The sequence below is a fragment of the Malus domestica genome, chromosome 02, assembly GCF_042453785.1.
Source record: "Malus domestica chromosome 02, GDT2T_hap1".
Taxonomy (NCBI): Eukaryota; Viridiplantae; Streptophyta; class Magnoliopsida; order Rosales; family Rosaceae; genus Malus; species Malus domestica.
In genome coordinates, this window is record NC_091662.1 from 37,263,106 (window position 1) to 37,280,333 (window position 17,228).

At 35.6% G+C, this 17,228-nt stretch overlaps 1 protein-coding gene and 2 long non-coding RNA genes across 4 annotated transcripts; 2 read left to right on the top strand and 1 right to left on the bottom strand.

The window, feature by feature from the left end:
- Positions 1–849: 849 nt before the first annotated feature.
- On the bottom strand, positions 850–1,355 carry LOC139190670 (uncharacterized). Its single transcript, XR_011575013.1, has 2 exons — positions 1,077–1,355; positions 850–988 (listed from the first exon to the last, which is right to left on the bottom strand). It is a non-coding gene; the product is annotated as an uncharacterized lncRNA (long non-coding RNA).
- A 2,330-nt stretch (positions 1,356–3,685) lies between these two features.
- On the top strand, positions 3,686–5,545 carry LOC114822539 (uncharacterized). Of its 2 annotated transcripts, XR_011574482.1 has the most exons (3): positions 4,421–4,535; positions 4,662–4,750; positions 5,411–5,545. It is a non-coding gene; the product is annotated as an uncharacterized lncRNA (long non-coding RNA). The 2 variants fall into 2 exon arrangements; XR_011574480.1 differs by lacking the exon at positions 5,411–5,545 and having other exon boundaries at positions 3,686–4,535; positions 4,662–4,878.
- A 2,795-nt stretch (positions 5,546–8,340) lies between these two features.
- LOC103418601 (linoleate 13S-lipoxygenase 2-1, chloroplastic-like) lies at positions 8,341–15,656 on the top strand. The gene is made up of 9 exons (NM_001328828.1): positions 8,341–8,731; positions 11,769–12,037; positions 12,352–12,589; positions 13,025–13,345; positions 13,448–13,533; positions 13,752–13,862; positions 13,947–14,248; positions 14,474–14,740; positions 14,897–15,656. Exons 1-9 carry the CDS (start codon positions 8,341–8,343, stop codon positions 15,654–15,656), a joined length of 2,745 nt encoding a protein of 914 aa, NP_001315757.1.
- The last annotated feature ends 1,572 nt before the right edge of the window (positions 15,657–17,228 follow it).

Genomic DNA, 17,228 nt, shown 5'->3' on the forward strand with positions numbered 1-17,228 from the left:
ATACAAAGTATATTAGGAAAGATCTTCTAGATCCCAAAGGATTCCTATTTTATCTCTACTTAGGATTTACACAATCACATATTGATAAGAACATATGTCACAACAAAGTCCTTATAAACAAATGCAAAATTCTCTCTCCCTAATATGACTCTCGAACAATCATGCAACATGAGTAAGAGTAGCCATATGCTTACGCTGAAAAGTGATTTATCTGACGTTGAAACTAGAGTGAAAGCATCCGAGCATGATCATACAGCTATTCCGATGACCGAATTGGAGGGAAATAGGACGCTATGTTTGAAGGGACATGTACAGAGAAAATACATGAAAACCGGGAAGTTTTACTCCACCGTTGCATTCCAAATTTAGCTATCTAGCTTATCCATTTTACCGATCGAATTGTTCCATCACCATCATCAACACACACACACACACACTGAAATTTTGTCCTTGTGAGTTCAAAAGAGAGGATGAATATCTTATCGGTTAGCAAATTTTTTATTTTAAGTGTTATTTGTTAACTTATTTGATAAAAAAAAATATTTTATTATATTTTTTAAAGAAAAATTATATTCACACCTCAGCTTACTTTCTTCACATCCTTTTATTTTTTTTTAATATTTTTCTATCAAATGCTAGTGGTGTGTCAAACAATATTTAAAAAAAAAAGTGTAGGGAAAGTAATTTGAAGTGTGTAAAACTGCAAATATAATATCTCTTTTTCATATTATATTTGGACCACCTAACTATTAAAGATGGGTCTCACATGTGTTTCTGGATCTTACCTTTTTTACATATGAGATTCACAAAAATAACATTATTCCTACATTTGTCATTTGTACATTACGCTTTAGGCAAATCTTAGCTATTCAATTTATCAAACAAAGTAAATCAGTTTACATCATATTAGAACAAAATACACGTTTGCACCTTAGCACTAATATCTATCTGGGAGTCTTCTTTCTCGCTGTCCTCCCAACTTCTGTTCCTGCAAATTGAACAAAAACTTCAATTGCTTTTCATAAATGGATTGAGAATTCAATTCCAAAAGTTAATATAAGTAAGAAAATGGGTGCCTTTTTCCCTCCGATTTTGTTAATCGTTTTTCGTTCTCCTACTGGATCCCAGTGAAAGACATAATTAGTAGGATTAACTGATATTAGTCAACCTTTCACCCATCCATCATAAGAAACCTCACAGCATCCATGTGAAGTTCTCTTTGTGATCTTACAGAAGAGGGGAGAAGACGGCAAGAGACATGGGTGAGGAGAAAGGCATAGAGACGCAGAGTGATATGGTGTGAAGGCGATGTCAATGTGGATGGATTAGATTAATCAAATGATCAAGATTTGTCTAAATTCACGTAAATGCACCGATAATAAATGTAGAGACTCGAGATTCAGAGATGAGCTCATTCCCTACTTGCAAATAATGTATTTTCACTGTAGAAATTTCATAATCGATCGGAACTGTTCAGTTTCTTAATTTTCTTTTGTAGATTATCCTTACAAAAACTTAATCGAATCAATAATTGTTTAGTCATCCAAGTATCTTAAATAAATGAATAATTCGTCGTTAATATGTTATATAGTGTTGATTTACTTGATACATTTGAATAATTAAACAATCACTGATTCGAATAACTTTTTGTAAAAATAATCTTCAAATAAAAATTAAGAAATTGAACGAACATTTTTACAATAAAAATACGTCATTTACAAGTAAATGAATTAGCTCATTCACCACCCAAGAAGAAAATGCAAGTATTATTCATAAGAATATCTTTCTTCACACGATAATAGTGAGTCTTGTTTGGGGATGAGGTGATGCATGACCAATTAATTGTTAACACGATATTCATATGATAATTACTAAGTAACTAGTCTTGTTTGAGAAATGCCATGTGAATTTGAAAGAGAAATAAGGCCAAATAATTACGCACCGACCACTAGGTACTAGTGTCCCAACAACTCAAGCATCATTAAGTCGTACTATCATTTAAAGAAAGTGTTATCCATATACATTTTGTTTGGGGGATGAGATGATGTATGACCAATTAATTTTTAACACGATATACATATGGATAATTGCTAATAGTCTTGTTTGCGAAATGCCATGTGAATTTGAAAGAGAAATAAGGCCAAATAATAATGTACGGGACCACTAGGTACTAGTGTCTCCCAACAACCCATGCATCATTAAGTCGTACAATCATTTGAAATGGATGTTATCCACATCTTTTTTTCTTTTTTTTTTACTTCTTACATATTCTTATTAATTTATGTTATTTGATTTTCTTCTTTTTATCAATGGTGAAAAATTAAAAGAGTGTAAAAAATAAAATATGTGTGAACATCATATCTCTTTTAAGAGACGGCCAAAGTAGCTTTCTCTTCCCGTGTTAATTGCTTGCTTTGTTCAAACTACCGCACTAGTAGCTAGATCCAAAGATTTGTACTGTGAATGTCATATAAAGATGAAAACTACAACCAAGCACGTGCATGAGTTATTCACTAAATAATTGATGCATCTTTAGAAGTACTTGTGGCGTGTTTATTGTGATCGAAATTGAAACGAGAAGTTGAATTCCAATTACGTCATATTAGAACAAAATACACGTTTGCACCTTAGCACTAATTTATATCTGGGAGTCTACTTTCTCGCTGTCCTCCCAACTTCTGTCGCATATTGAACGAAAACTTCAATTGCTTTTCATAAATGGATTGAGAATTCAATTCCAAAAGTTAATATAAGTAAGAAAATGGGTGCCTTTTCCCTCCGATTTTGTTAATCGTTTTTTGTTCTCCTACTGGATCCCAGTGAAAGACATAATTAGTAGGATTAACTGATATTAGTCAACCTTTCACCCATCCATCATAAGAAACCTCACAGCATCCATGTGAAGTTCTCTTTGTGATCTTACAGAAGAGGGGAGAAGACGGCAAGAGAGATGGGTGAGGAGAAAGGCAGAGAGACGCAGAGTGATATGTTGTGAAGGCGATGTCAATATAAATCTGATGTGGATGGAGTAGATTAATCAAATGATCAAGATTTGTCTAAATTCACCTAAATGCACCGATAATAAATGTATAGACTCGAGATTCGGAGATGAGCTCATTCCCTACTTACAAATAATGTATCTTCATCATAGAAATTTCATAATCGATCAGAACTGTTCTGTTTTTTAATTTTTTTTTTTGTAGATCATCATTACAAAAAATTAATCGAATCAATAATTGTTTAGTCATCCAAGTATATTAAATAAATGGATGATTCATCATTGACATGTTATATAGTGTTGATTTACTTCGTGACAACCTGTCCCTAATTTTCTATGTAATTTTCTCCTCATGTGTGTAAATTGATGTTTATGCCCTTGTTGGAAAAGTGACGTGGACGTGGTTATTCGGTTTTAAATTATTTTTCTCATTATCCTAATTAAATAGTACTCGTTGTTACGAGCGCGTGAGCGCGAGTTAGGCTTGAAACAGACTTGTAACGAAAAAGTTACGTTTAATTAAAGTGCGTGAACAACGGGTAAATTTGTACACGTGCGCGTGTTAATTATTTAGTGTTGAAAACCACTATTTTTTATAAGACGCATTAGATTTCGTCTGATTTCAATTGTACAAACTCTATCTTTTTTTCTCTTTAAAACTGGACCCATACCTTATTCACTCTCACCAACCAATAAGATTTTTTCCTCATTTTTCTCCCCCATTCAAACATCAATCTCTCTCTCTCTTTTTCTCAGCCAATCATAAAGCTCTCTCTCTCTCTCTCTCTCATCTTCTCCTTCTCTCTCCCTTACCCATGACTCTCTCTTCTCTGCAACATCAAGGACCCTCATCAACACTCATGGATTGACTCTCAAATTACCACCATCGTGTTCCTCTCATCCCCACAAACACATCTGTACCAACCGATCACGAAGTGGACGAGTTTTGAGTGTCCAACTCGAAGCTCTGACTCGAGTGGAGTTTATTCTGACGTCTTCTTGTGTGAGTTACAAGGTTTTGGGAATTTTGGGAGCATCTAGGCAACTCCTCGAGGCCATTAACTTAGTTTTAAAGTGGAGCCGATGAGGAAACTCACGGTTTTGGGACGTTGAGTTTAGGTCTGAAGCTTTCGAGGCTTTTTCAACCCTTTTCCAAGTTCTTTTTGGACTCTCAAGAGATACAATCTTATTTTCCTCGTCATGGGCTTCAATTCCATATAAATTTCGTTGAAAATGGTTAAGAATTGACAAAAGTTACAGAGTTTTGAAATTTTTTCCAAAAACCGGGAAACCAGACGGCGGAGGACTACCAGAGAAGAAGACTGAATATTCCGTCAAAGTTGACGGAATATTTTGATGCCGTCAAGTAACACCGTTAACTGACGCCGTTATCGTTAGCGAAATATTCCGTCAAGTCTAACAGAATATTCCCTAGGTCTGTCAGCTTCTGACCTGCATGGGCAAGCGTGTAGTCGTGGGCTAGGTGGCGCATGAGGGCTCGTTCGGCCTCCGGCCAACGTGTGGTTGACGTGTACGGGTCCGTGACTTCGTGTAAAACATTTTCGTATATTTAAACCCTCCGTTTGAGCAAACTATGGGTGTTTTTCCTAGCCTTTTTGTTTATGTCCTAATTAATTAATTAGTTTAGTTATTTCCCACGTAGGTGAGACTTATCCCGAGGACGTACGAGGTCAAGAAAGGCTAGGAGGCTACGATCAATTAACGTATCAGTGATTGGACATTTGTTTTCGTGTGTGTGTGTATATATATATATATATATATATAATTTTATAGTTTCCACAAATGCTTTTGGATTGATTTATGCCTATCATGCCATGTTTTATTTAATTTTAGAAATGTTATTTTGTGGTTGAAATTTATATGTTGTCATGGCATGTTCATATGCATTTTACCTGCTCATCATACATTGCTACATCCGGTGTTAGTGCTCACCCAGGGCCAGAGACAGGGCCAGTCTTTCACATGTATGTTCACATCTGCATTGCACGCTCGCCTTAGATCCAAGTAGGTGTCAGTCCTGTCGTACAGGTTGCAATAGGCAACTCCGACTTGTATGTGACCGTGAATAGTGTTAGTCTTCACGTGATTATAGCACTAGAGCGTATATTATGATTACACCCAGTCCTGCTCATGTCAGAAATCCTCTGCATGAACTCATGTGTCAGCATAGATTAATGAGCACCTGATTTTATTATGCTACTATTGCGATATTGTGATTTGGCGTATCTCTAGATTTATTGCTAATTTGCATTTGATTTCATATTTACACGTAGTATGATTTTCTGGAAACTATACATGTTTTACGGCGAGGGGTTAGTATGTTCAGAAAATAAATGTGTTTTATAAACCTTTGTTTTTGCCCACTTACCTTTCTGTTTTTCGACCCTTCAGGTCCTAGTTAGTTGATTTACTCTGTGGCTTAAGAGGAATATCTGGCGATTCTGACATACCTCTAAATAAATGTAGGAACTTTTCCTGTTGTGTAATAAGTACTTTATCTAGTTTCAACTGCACACTTTTAGGTCATCTATACTCTGAACACTAATGTTTTATGGGTTATTCCCACTACTGTGCACTCGCTACATTAGATTAAATTTAGTTTAATTTATCCATATTTTTATGCTTCACTTCCCTTTTTGGTTACGTCATATTCGGGTGACGGCTGGCATGTTTTGACTATGGTCCGGGTATGTCATACTTGATACATTTAGATGATTAAACGATCATCGATTCTTTTTTGTAAGAATAATCTTTAAAAAAAAATTAAAAATTTGAACGAACATTTTTACTATAAAAATACATCATTTATAAGTAAATGAATTAGCTCATTCACCACCCAAGAGGAAAATGCAAGTGTTATTCATAAGAATATATTTCTTCTTAACACGATCAAAATTGGATCCTCTTCTGAGCAAATGGTGGGGATTTTCATAATCACACAACACGGGCCGTTGGATTTTAAACCAACGACCATTTGCTCAAGAGGGGATCCAATTCCAACACGATAATGGTGAGTATTGTCGAGGGATGAGCGCATGACCAATTAATTGTTAACAAGATATGCATATGATAATTACTAACTAGTCTTGTTTGAGAAATGCCATGTGAATTTGAAAGAGAAATAAGGCCAAATAATTACGTACCGGAACACTAGGTACTAGTGTCCTAACAACTCAAGCATCACTACGTCGTACTATCATTTAAAGGGAATGTTATCTATATACATTATTTTACTTTTCACATGTCGTTGTTAATTTATATTCTTTAATTTTTTTTAACTTATTGATGATAAAAATTAAAAAAAAAAGTAAAAAATAAAAATAAGTATGTGAATGACACATTTCTTTTAAGAGACCGCCAAAGTAACTTTCTCTAGTTTCCAAAAAAATTAAAAAAAAATAACTTTCTCTTCACGTGTTAATTGCTTGCTTTGTTCAACCTACCGCACTCGTAACTAGATCCAAAGATATGTACTATGTTCAATAATGATGAAAGCCATACCCCATGCATACCACCGTCGTAGCTAGCTAGATCCAAAGACATTTACTGTGAATGTCATATAAAGATGAAAGCTACAATACTAAATAATTGATCCTCGCATGATTCTTTTTTCCGAAGATCGTGTAATTATGTTCGTTCATCGTATATCATGCAGTTAAAAATTATTTAAAATTTTAAAATTTTAAATTAAATATAAATAGTACCTAACGAAAATTGACTGCATGATGTACGATAAACGAACATGATTACACGATCCCCTGGATTCCTGGATCCTTTCCCCTTTGGAAGTACTTGTGGCGTGTTTATTGTAATCAGAATCAAAATAAGGAGTTGAATTCCGATTACGAAGTATTGAAGTGGTAAGTTTACCAATCTTGGGGAATCAAAAGAATTGTGGGGTCCACACGAAATAAGGAAGCAACTCCACCCTTAAAAAATGAGTTGACCCAAAGTCCATTTAATCCACCAAAATAAATAGTAATTAACTGCAATAAATAGTAATTAACCAAGTGCATCTCTAGCCCTAAAACTAAATAGCCTAGTCCATTTTATTAAAATATTATTAATTTTTATTAAAAAGTAATTTTATTTTTAATTTCTGACATTTTTAAAATTTAAAAAAAAGTTATTAATTTCGAACATTTTATTTATTAATTTATTTTTTTAAGTTTTTTTGTTGAAAAATTTGGATCGTTGATCTGAAAATCGAGCGGTCCAGATTGTGCCACGTCACTAGTGGTTAGGTTTGAATTTCAAATTTTTTTTACAGTTGGAAATCCAACGGCCGAGGCTTAGCTACGTAGCCCATGTCCTGCACCCCTTTAGTGTGTCTGCAGTGCTAGCTCGACGTGTCGGGGTGCGTGCCCATGCACTTGACGCAAAAAAAATTTGTGTTGTCCGTTGACGTTATGCTGGCGTCAGCATGACACTGGATAGGCCAGTTCCTACCTCAGCCCATTTTGGGCCCGCCTATAAATTGGCTTGGATTTTGGGCTGCCCTATTTTTAGGAGTGGAGAGATTTTTTTGGGTGCGAGCCTATTTTTTTAGGCTTTGGGCCAGCCTAAAAGATAGGGCTGAACTTGCTCTTACAAACGGTAAAAAGGATCATCGCCGATCGTGGTCGTTCATCGTATATTGTGCGGTCAGTTTTCGTTAGGTACTATTTATTTTAAATTTTAAATTTCAAATGATTTATGATCGTACGATATACAATAAATGGTCACGATCACGAAATTCTCAGGAAAATGATCCAGCGAGGATCCTTTTCCAAATTTTTATTGCCCACACACAAAAAATGTCGAGTGAACCCATAGGGCATTAAATATGACAACAATCTCGTCAACGAGCTCCTAGCCGAATTTGGATCCTCGCCGAATCCCCTCCCTGGGGATCCTAGGGATCAACAAACACAAACCGTTGATAAAAAATCGTGCGGTCCTAATTAAATGCTTTTTATATTTTCAAAAGTAAAGCAGGATCGTTTTGTGTCAAAAATATAAAAAAGGAAAAAATTGTGGCCGCACGATTTTTGATCAACAATTCGTGTTCGTTGATCCCTATGATCCCTAGAGAGGGGATCCAACAAGGATCCAAATCCCTCCTAGCCAATCAACCCTTCATCCTAGGGAGGGGATCCAGCGAGGATCCAAATCCCTCCTAGCCAATCAACCCTTCTCTCTCTCTCTCTCTCTCTCTCTCTCTCTCTCTCTCTCTCTCTCTCTCTATAAATGCATGAACTCTGAAAGCCATTCTAGCAAATTATAAGCTTTCAAAAAAAGTCTAGCATTACAAAGCACACATCATCCAACCCTTAAGGGAGATGATGACATCTCAGCTGCAGAAAGCCAACTATGCTCCATCCTTCCCTCTCTTACCAAAATCCTCTATTAACCCTAATCATCTGATTAAGCATGGTAGCCCCTCCCTGATCAACATCCTTCCGCGCCACCATGTCCATCAAAATCGTAATAAGAAAAACTCCTCATCCTTGGTGATCCGTGCCACTTCTAGTGATCTCAAACCATCACCCGTATCAGTGTCCACGGTTACTTCTACGGAAAATAACGCGTTTACGGTAAAGGCTTTGGTGACGGTGACAGTAACAGGAGGGTTACTCTCCAGCATAGGCTTGACTCGGCCCCTCGATGACTTAACCGACTTGCTCGGAAAAACTTTGCTTTTGGAGCTTGTTAGCGCCGAGCTTGACCCCAGTAAGCAAGCAGTACTATAAGCATACTAAATATATAACTTTTTCCATTAAACAGAACACACAAAGATTATCTTGCAGCCTCAGCCAGTATGACCGTGGTTAATAATATCTCAAATTATGTTATCTTTATTTCCACTAATATTTTTGGAGTTGAGAGTTCTTTTGTTTTTTTTTTTGTTTTTTTTTTTTGGTTTGATACAAGTGAGATCAGTTGGTTCTAGACTTCTAGTGTATTTTTTGTTCATTATTCGTTTGGGTTTTTTTTTTCTTTTTTTTTTTACAAAAATAATAAACGATTAGCCCCAAGGTTATTCAAAACAGCCTTTCTTTTTCCTTTATATAGAAACAAATTGGAAATCAACTCTATCAGAAACCTGATTCAATGGATAGAAATGCCCTTTTCAATCTGTACTACTCGAATCCTTTAGATAATCGGATTGGTTTCGAGATCTACATATAATATATATAAAAGAAAGTTTTTAATGCAAAATAAAATTTTTGAACTGTTAATAACAATTTCTATATATAAAGTCCCCTTCTTTTAAGGAAGAAGTTTATTTAAAGGATTCTTTGTAAGGCTGCCTCCATATCGTATTTCAAATTTCAATAGTAAGTTTCTTTGATAATAATAAAATTAAAAAAGAAAAAAGACTACCCAGATCTGAAACTATTTAATTGTTTTATTAAGTTGTAGTCATATTAGTTTTTTTTTTTTAACGTATTCGTTATTTTTTTTCCCTATATTTTGAATTTATCTAATTTTTTGCAAAAATAATCTCTAAAGTACTAAGATACATACGCTTTGAATATCTACCCTCTTCCTTCCCCGTTTCTTTCTCTTTCCCATGCCCTCTCTTCCTTTCTTTCCAAATCAACTCTCTCTCTATGACTGATAGCTGGGAGCGATTTGCAATCGTATGGTGAGGGGCTTCATTTCTTGACAAGGATCTCTAAAAGTTTAAAATCTCATAGTTATTCATATTGACGATCCTTATATTTAGATTTGGTAAAGGGAGAGAGGAAGAGAGAGGAAGAGAAAAGGAGAAAAAAATTTGACCGCAGCAAGGAGAACAAGAGTTATTGCCGGCGGGTGCAGTGGCGATTTTGGTTAATGTTGGCTAATGAGTTCGTGCTTTTTTCTCCATCTTCAGTTTTTGTTTTAAACTTTAAAAATAGAGATATTTTAAAAAGGAAAAATTAGTATCCGGTCCTTAGTTTTTAATGTTCATTAACTGAGATCTTATTAGTTTTTAAATTTTGATCAAAGTTTCTAGTATTAATGTATTAATGAATTACATGTCAGTTACATAATTTTTAAAATAAAAATTAGTAATTGATTTAGGGTTTTAATATTCACGTCCTTATTAAACTCCCAATTAATTTTCATTTCAAAACATTTCCAAAATATAAAAAATAAAATTAGAATAAGTTTGTGCCCATTATTTTAGTTATAAAAAATTACAATTTTTTAATCTTATATGTACCCGTTCATATAATTCTTCAACTTTTTCTAATCTTAAATGTACCAATTCTTAAATATATCAATTTGTTATATGTAAAATGTACCCTTTTTAGTATAAAATGTACCTATTTTTTTTATATATATAATTCATTAAATCTTTTTTCTAGTTCATTTTTTAAACTTAATATAGATACATTTTATTTCGTTGATTTGAGAATGTATTCATGTCAAGTTTAATAGAAGAAATTTAATAATGTCATTAAGCTTAATATATATGTATACTAGCATTTGCCTACACATTTCGTGTGTATGAACACATTTTTTTTAGAAAATGAGAAGGAGAGAGGGAACGAGGGGGAGTGTGAGGGTTTTGTTTTCGGTTTTAAATATATATTGAAGGTATTTTAACATCAACTGTAGGTGAGGTTTCAATAAAAAATAGTAAAATTTGGACTTGTGAAATTATATTATTGCCCATCATTTTTTTATGTGATAGAAGATTAATTTGTTTTTTCACCCTCTTTTAGTTGACAAAGAGAGTTTTATTAATTAGTAGATATATATTGAAAAATGTACCCATGTTTTGGTGCAATAATTTTTTGGTTAGTTTTGATGAACATACCCATGTGTGATACATACAATATATTGGGAAGTATAATTTATCTTTATTTTTTTATTCCATAAATTATGAGTTTTATTTAAAATCTCATTAATATAAATAACTACAAATTTTATTTTTAATTTAAAAATATAATAACTTATATAGAAATACATTATTACATTAATGTCAGAGACTTGGATCAAAAATTGAAAACCACAAAGGTTTCAGTTAAAGAACATTGATAGTTAGGGATTGTATCTAAAGTATCCTTTTTAGAAATAACAGTATGTGGGAGCTAGAGGATTTGGGTTTTTGCATTTTTTAAAAGTTAAAATGGTGGATATAAGATGGGTGGAGAAATAAGTTAAAATGGTGGGTCTAGAAACTCTAAAAAACTAAACTATTTTAATTATTTTTTAATAGTTAATGTAGCTATAGACCCAATAAAATAATAAAATAAATATTTAACACATCCATTAAAAAAAAGATTTAATACTTGTATTTAATCCGTCACATCAGCCATAAAATAAAATTTTGACCTATTTATTTGACATATCCTTTAGAAATGCTTTGATTATGCAATAAGTTTTCTTTGCTAACATGCATAGCACGTGTGATTTTACAATTGTATGAACAAATAGCACTTTAAATTTTAGAAATATTGATTAAGGGCACGTTTGAAAGTGCATTTAAATGACTAAAATGTTTTTGGTAAAAATATTTTTTAAATTAATTCTTAGTTAAAAATCAAATGAATATTGGAAAAGCACTTAATACTTTTTGCAAGAAGTACAAATCTGGTACTTTTTTCAAAAAGAACTTAAAGTGCTTTTAAAACTCAAAATCAATTTTACCAAAAAAAACTTACAGTCATTTTAAAAGCATTTCCAAACTAATCCTAAGTTTGTTTAACTGTTTCTCTTAACAAATAATTAATTTACTCACTACATATTTCTGAATTGGGTTTTGTCGTAGAGACGGGGTTGGAGAAAGAAACAGTGAAGGGGTATGGGCACAAAGCGAGCCACAAGGATGACGAGGTGGTGTATGAGGCTACTTTCACCATCCCAGCAGGGTTTGGAGAGGTTGGAGCTGTTCAGGTAGAGAATGAACACCACAAGGAGATGTTCATCAAGAGCATCGACCTCAACGGCTTCCCAAACGGCACTGTTAATGTTCCGTGTAATACCTGGGCTCATTCCAAATTTGACAACCCAGAGAAGAGAATTTTTTTCACTAACAAGGTCCTTTATTTTAGATCCTTATACTTTTTCCTTGCTTTCTCATTATTATTGTACAAACATTTATATATATACAACTTCTTACCTGATATGTTAGCACTCCTCATCCTGCGAGTTAGTTTAGCCTTTTGGGCTATACTGTTGCAATTTTGCAGTCCTGTTGAGATTCATGTCTTGTACATGTCGTTGATGTACTGTTGATCGCTTTGTTAACTTCTGTCTTAAAATTACCATATGTTTTGACTGGTTGGCTGACATAGTGAATTTCATACAATATCATTTGAAGCGGTAATTTGTGTGAACATGTAATGAAACAGTCGTACCTACCATCAGAGACACCGAGTGGGTTGAAGAAGCTAAGAGAATCGGAGCTGCAGACTTTGCGAGGAAATGGAGAGGGCCAAAGAAAAACATCTGATAGGATCTACGATTATGACACTTATAATGACATTGGCGATCCGGACAGCAAAGATGAACTGGCTAGGCCTGTCCTTGGTGGCAAAGATCACCCGTACCCGAGGCGCTGCAGAACTGGAAGACCACGCTCTAAAAAGGGTAATTATATAACGAACTAATTACATACTAATCCCTCAATTGGTTGTAAAAGGTAGAAGTCATGTCATCTTCTTTCTTTCTAACTCGGAATATGAAGTCCTGTCACGAGTGAAATGGGAAAAAGAGGGGTAGAAACCCTTAGCATCCAATTTTGCTCCCATAATTGGGCCATATGTGAAAATAAAACCGTGTTCTAGACATTGAAAACTAAACATTTGTTTTAGTGCGTGTACCATAACACGCATGTAAATTTGTGTTATGTGCTTTTTGGAGTGGAAACTTATGTAGTTCAAGAAGTTAATGTTAACGACAATGATTTTTGGTCTGAACCATTTGTTTGTACTATGCCTAATTGCTCGTGTGGGAAATTGTCTGGCAGAGAAACTACGAGAGCAATGCGATTATAGTGTCATATATTTTCTACCAATATTGCAGATCCTTTGTCGGAACAAAGAAGCAGCAGTGTGTATGTACCAAGAGATGAAGCTTTTGCAGACGTGAAACAGCTGACATTTTCAACAAAGACCCTGAAATCTGTGCTACATGCTTTGCTCCCTTCGCTAGAGACAGCACTTCTTGACCCAGACCTAGGATTTCCATACTTCACAGCCATAGATTCACTGTATAACGAAGGAGTCACGTTACCTAAGCCAAAGACTGGTGGGTTTTTCCAGACAATCATCCCAAGGCTAGTCAAGACCATTATAGATGGTGGAGATGATCTTTTGCTCTTTGAGACCCCCGAAATAATAGACCGTATGCCTCCCTCCCTTTCTCCCTGTGTATAGATTACGATCGAGCAAAACTTTTTAAACAATGATTCTCTCATGAGGTGATCAATTTTGCTGTATATTGCAGGTGATAAATTTTCTTGGTTTAGAGATGAAGAATTTTCCCGGCAAACTCTTGCTGGTCTTAATCCATATAGTATCGAGCTAGTGACGGTATGCTTCTTTATTAATTTGCCGATACAAGCAGAAGTCTTTCACTTCAATTAAGAAATTCAAATTTGTACTTTCCATTTCTCACCCTAGGCCTCCATCTTCCTTGGTGTTCAAGTAATTAAATGTTAGAAGAATATCTTGTTTTAGTTAATTAAACTCTCTTTTATTTTCTCTAGTGGCACTGAATTGGCACTGAATTCTACAATTTCTGGATGCAGGAATGGCCATTGAAAAGTAAACTCAACCCCGAGATTTATGGCCCCCCTGAATCATTGATCACAACAGAACTGGTTGAGAAGGAGATCAAAGGTTGTATGACTGTCAATGAGGTATAATAAACACACTCCAATCTCTTTAACTTGCAACCGGGTTATGCCATAAGTAAAGGAAGATTGCTTGAACATGAAATGCAGGCCTTGGAAAGGAAGAAGATGTTTATTTTGGATTACCATGATCTGCTCATGCCTTACGTGAACAAAGTAAGAGAGATTGAAGGTACCACACTGTATGGTTCTCGTACACTATTCTTCCTCACTGCAGATGGGACACTGAGGCCTGTTGCCATTGAACTCACTCGACCGCCTGTTGGTGACAAGCCACAATGGAAGCAAGTCTTTACTCCAACCTGGGATGCCACCGGTTGCTGGCTCTGGAGGCTTGCTAAAGCCCACGTTCTTGCACATGATGCCGGCTATCATCAGCTTGTCGTGCACTGGTAAGAAACTCACACAAGATGGCTTCGAATCCATTTTTATATTGGCATTGAATTACCAAATTAGTCCTGTAAATGGCATTTGAGTGATCCGGAAACCACGAATGTGCAACTTCACATCACACCTCCTGCTCAAGTGTGCATCTTCGGTTATTGTAGCTGTGGCAATTAGGAAATATGAGACTATGTCATGGGCAATAACTTGTTTGTCCTTTAATATTTTTATAGGCTGAGGACTCATTGCTGTACAGAGCCATATATAATTGCTGCTAATCGACAATTAAGCGCAATGCATCCCATCTACAGACTTCTGCACCCTCATTTCCGGTATACAATGGAAATCAATGCTCTGGCTCGAGAAAGCCTCATCAATGCAGGTGGAGTCATTGAGAGCACCTTTTCACCTGGAAAGTACTCCATAGAGTTGAGTTCTGCCGCTTATGACCAGCTTTGGCGCTTTGACATGGAAGCTTTGCCAGCAGATCTCATCAGAAGGTATTTTACTTGATAAAACTAGCATAAGACGATTCCAAACTATTTGATGCAGGAAACTTTGTACGAAGAAGATTTTTTATATCTAAAAGGAAAACTTCATTGTAAACCCCCACGGAATTTGAACTGCTTGTTCATATTTGTTTGATTTGATTTTAGGGGAATGGCAGTTGAGGATTCTACAGCTGAGCATGGCTTGAAGCTAGCAATTGAAGACTACCCATTTGCAAATGATGGCCTCATCCTGTGGGATGCCATTAAGGAGTGGGTGAGTGATTATGTGAACCACTACTATACAGACCCAAATCTTATTGAGTCTGATACAGAGCTTCAAGGTTGGTGGACAGAAGTTAGAACCAAGGGCCATGCAGACAAGAAAGATGAGCCATGGTGGCCTGTTTTGAAAACCCCGGAAAATCTGATTCACATTTTGACAACCATAATTTGGGTAACAGCAGGTCACCATGCAGCAGTGAACTTTGGCCAGTACATGTATGCTGGATATTTCCCTAACCGCCCTACAATTGCTCGAACCAATATGCCAACTGAAGATCCATCTGATGAGTATTTCCAGAACTTCTTGAAGAAACCAGAAATGGCTCTACTGATGTGCTTCCCCTCACAGATTCAAGCAACAAAAGTTATGGCCGTCTTAGATGTGCTTTCGAATCATTCACCCGATGAGGAGTATATTGGTGGGAATCCAGAGTCATCATGGGCTGAAAATCCTGTCATCAAGGCCGCATATGAGAAATTCAATGGCAATTTGAAGAGGCTAGAAGGAATTATTGATGAGAGGAATACCAATTTGAAACTGAAAAACAGAGTTGGAGCAGGCGTCGTTCCATATGAGCTTTTGAAGCCATTCTCAACATCCGGTGTCACAGGAATGGGAGTTCCAAACAGCATCTCCATCTAAATTTGATGATGATATTTGAGGGTGATGATGTAAAAGCTCTATCTATCTATATATATATTCTATTTTGCCCTTAATAAAACAATTGTTAGAGTTTGATTCAGACTGTGCTAATTGAAGAGAGGAAGATAAAATCACAGGAAATGGAGATGAATATGAGTGCTTCTCTCTCTGCAAAAATCGCAGAGGAATGTTCTTTCTATTAACTCACTCACACACATTGCACTGCATAACGGTTAGTTATGCATCTGGATTCCCACCATTACATCAAAAAATAATCTCAGCCACACATCTAGCTAAGTTCAAGGATCCTTCCACATGTCACTTAGACAAAATTACAATATGAGCCCTGCACTTGGTAATTTTAATCAAAGTGGATACACAACTAAATACAAGGCTTATTTTACTAAATTCAAATCAGCTCAATGCTTATACACTAACACTCCCCTTTAAGTTTTGAGCTGATATGACTCCAAGCTTATCCCTGAGGTAGTTGAACCTTTCCTTTGGTAAAAATGTTTGCCACTTGCTCTTTGGTAAGACAATCGACTAAAGGGTGATTTGGAAGTGAGGTGCTTAAAAAAAAAGCACCCATGAAAAAAAGCTGTGAAGGTTTTAGGTGTTTGGTAAACTGAAAAAAAAAGGCTTATTTTGGAAGCTACTGTGAGAATAAGTTGAAATCAAAGGAAAAAGCTGAAGCTGCTATTTGCAGCTTTGGAAAACTGGCTTTTTTTCAAAGCACACGGAGCTACAGTGCTCCTTTAATGAAAAGACCCACTATCAGACTGCTTTTTTTTTTCAAAAGCACTTTTACAAAAAAGTTTACCAAACACTCTGCTAATTTATTTCACAGCCGCTTATTCTCACAGCAGCTTTTTTTCAAAGCACAGCAATACCAAACCAGCCCTAAATCGACAATTCCTTGCTGCAAAGCATCTTTGATAAAATGATACCTTCTATCAATGTGTTTTGTCCATTGATGAAACACTGGATTCTTAGTTATTGAAATTGCATATGTGTTGTCACATTGCAATGGAGTTACTTCAGTTTGTAGCTCCCCAAAATCCTCCAGAACAAACATGAGCCATATGGCCTAAGTTGTGGCTTCTGATGCATTGATATACTCTGACTCTGCAGTAGAAAGTGCAACACAGTTTTACTTAATGGATGCCCATGAGAAGACTCCACTTCCAAAGGAAAATGCATAGCCATAAGTGCTTTTGCTGTCATCAATTGATCCTCACTAATCATTATCAAAGAACCCAATCATCATTGCATTCTTCCCTTTTTCATATTTCAGTCCATAGTCTAATGTTCCTTGGACATATCTAAGCACCTTCTTGGTAGTTCCATAATGCTTATTTGTAGGACAATGCATATACCTAGCAAGTAAGTTAGGTGTATACATCACATCTGGCCTTGAAGCAATGAGATATAACAAACTTCCCACAATCTTCGTGTATTGCTCTTCATTTGCTCTGCACCACTTCCATCATCCTTGCTCAAATTTTCAGTAACAACAAGAGGGGTAGAAACAGATTTGCACTCACTTAAGACAAATTTATTCAATAAAGA

Bases quoted from the DNA above. Each gene is read 5' to 3' on its own strand.
- LOC103418601 (NM_001328828.1), top strand. From the start codon at position 8,341: ATGATGACATCTCAGCTGCAGAAAGCCAACTATGCTCCATCCTTCCCT. The intron at 8,732-11,768 runs GTAAGCAAGCAG...GTTTTGTCGTAG, and splicing joins TAGCGCCGAGCTTGACCCCA to AGACGGGGTTGGAGAAAGAA. The intron at 13,863-13,946 runs GTATAATAAACA...CATGAAATGCAG, and splicing joins GTTGTATGACTGTCAATGAG to GCCTTGGAAAGGAAGAAGAT.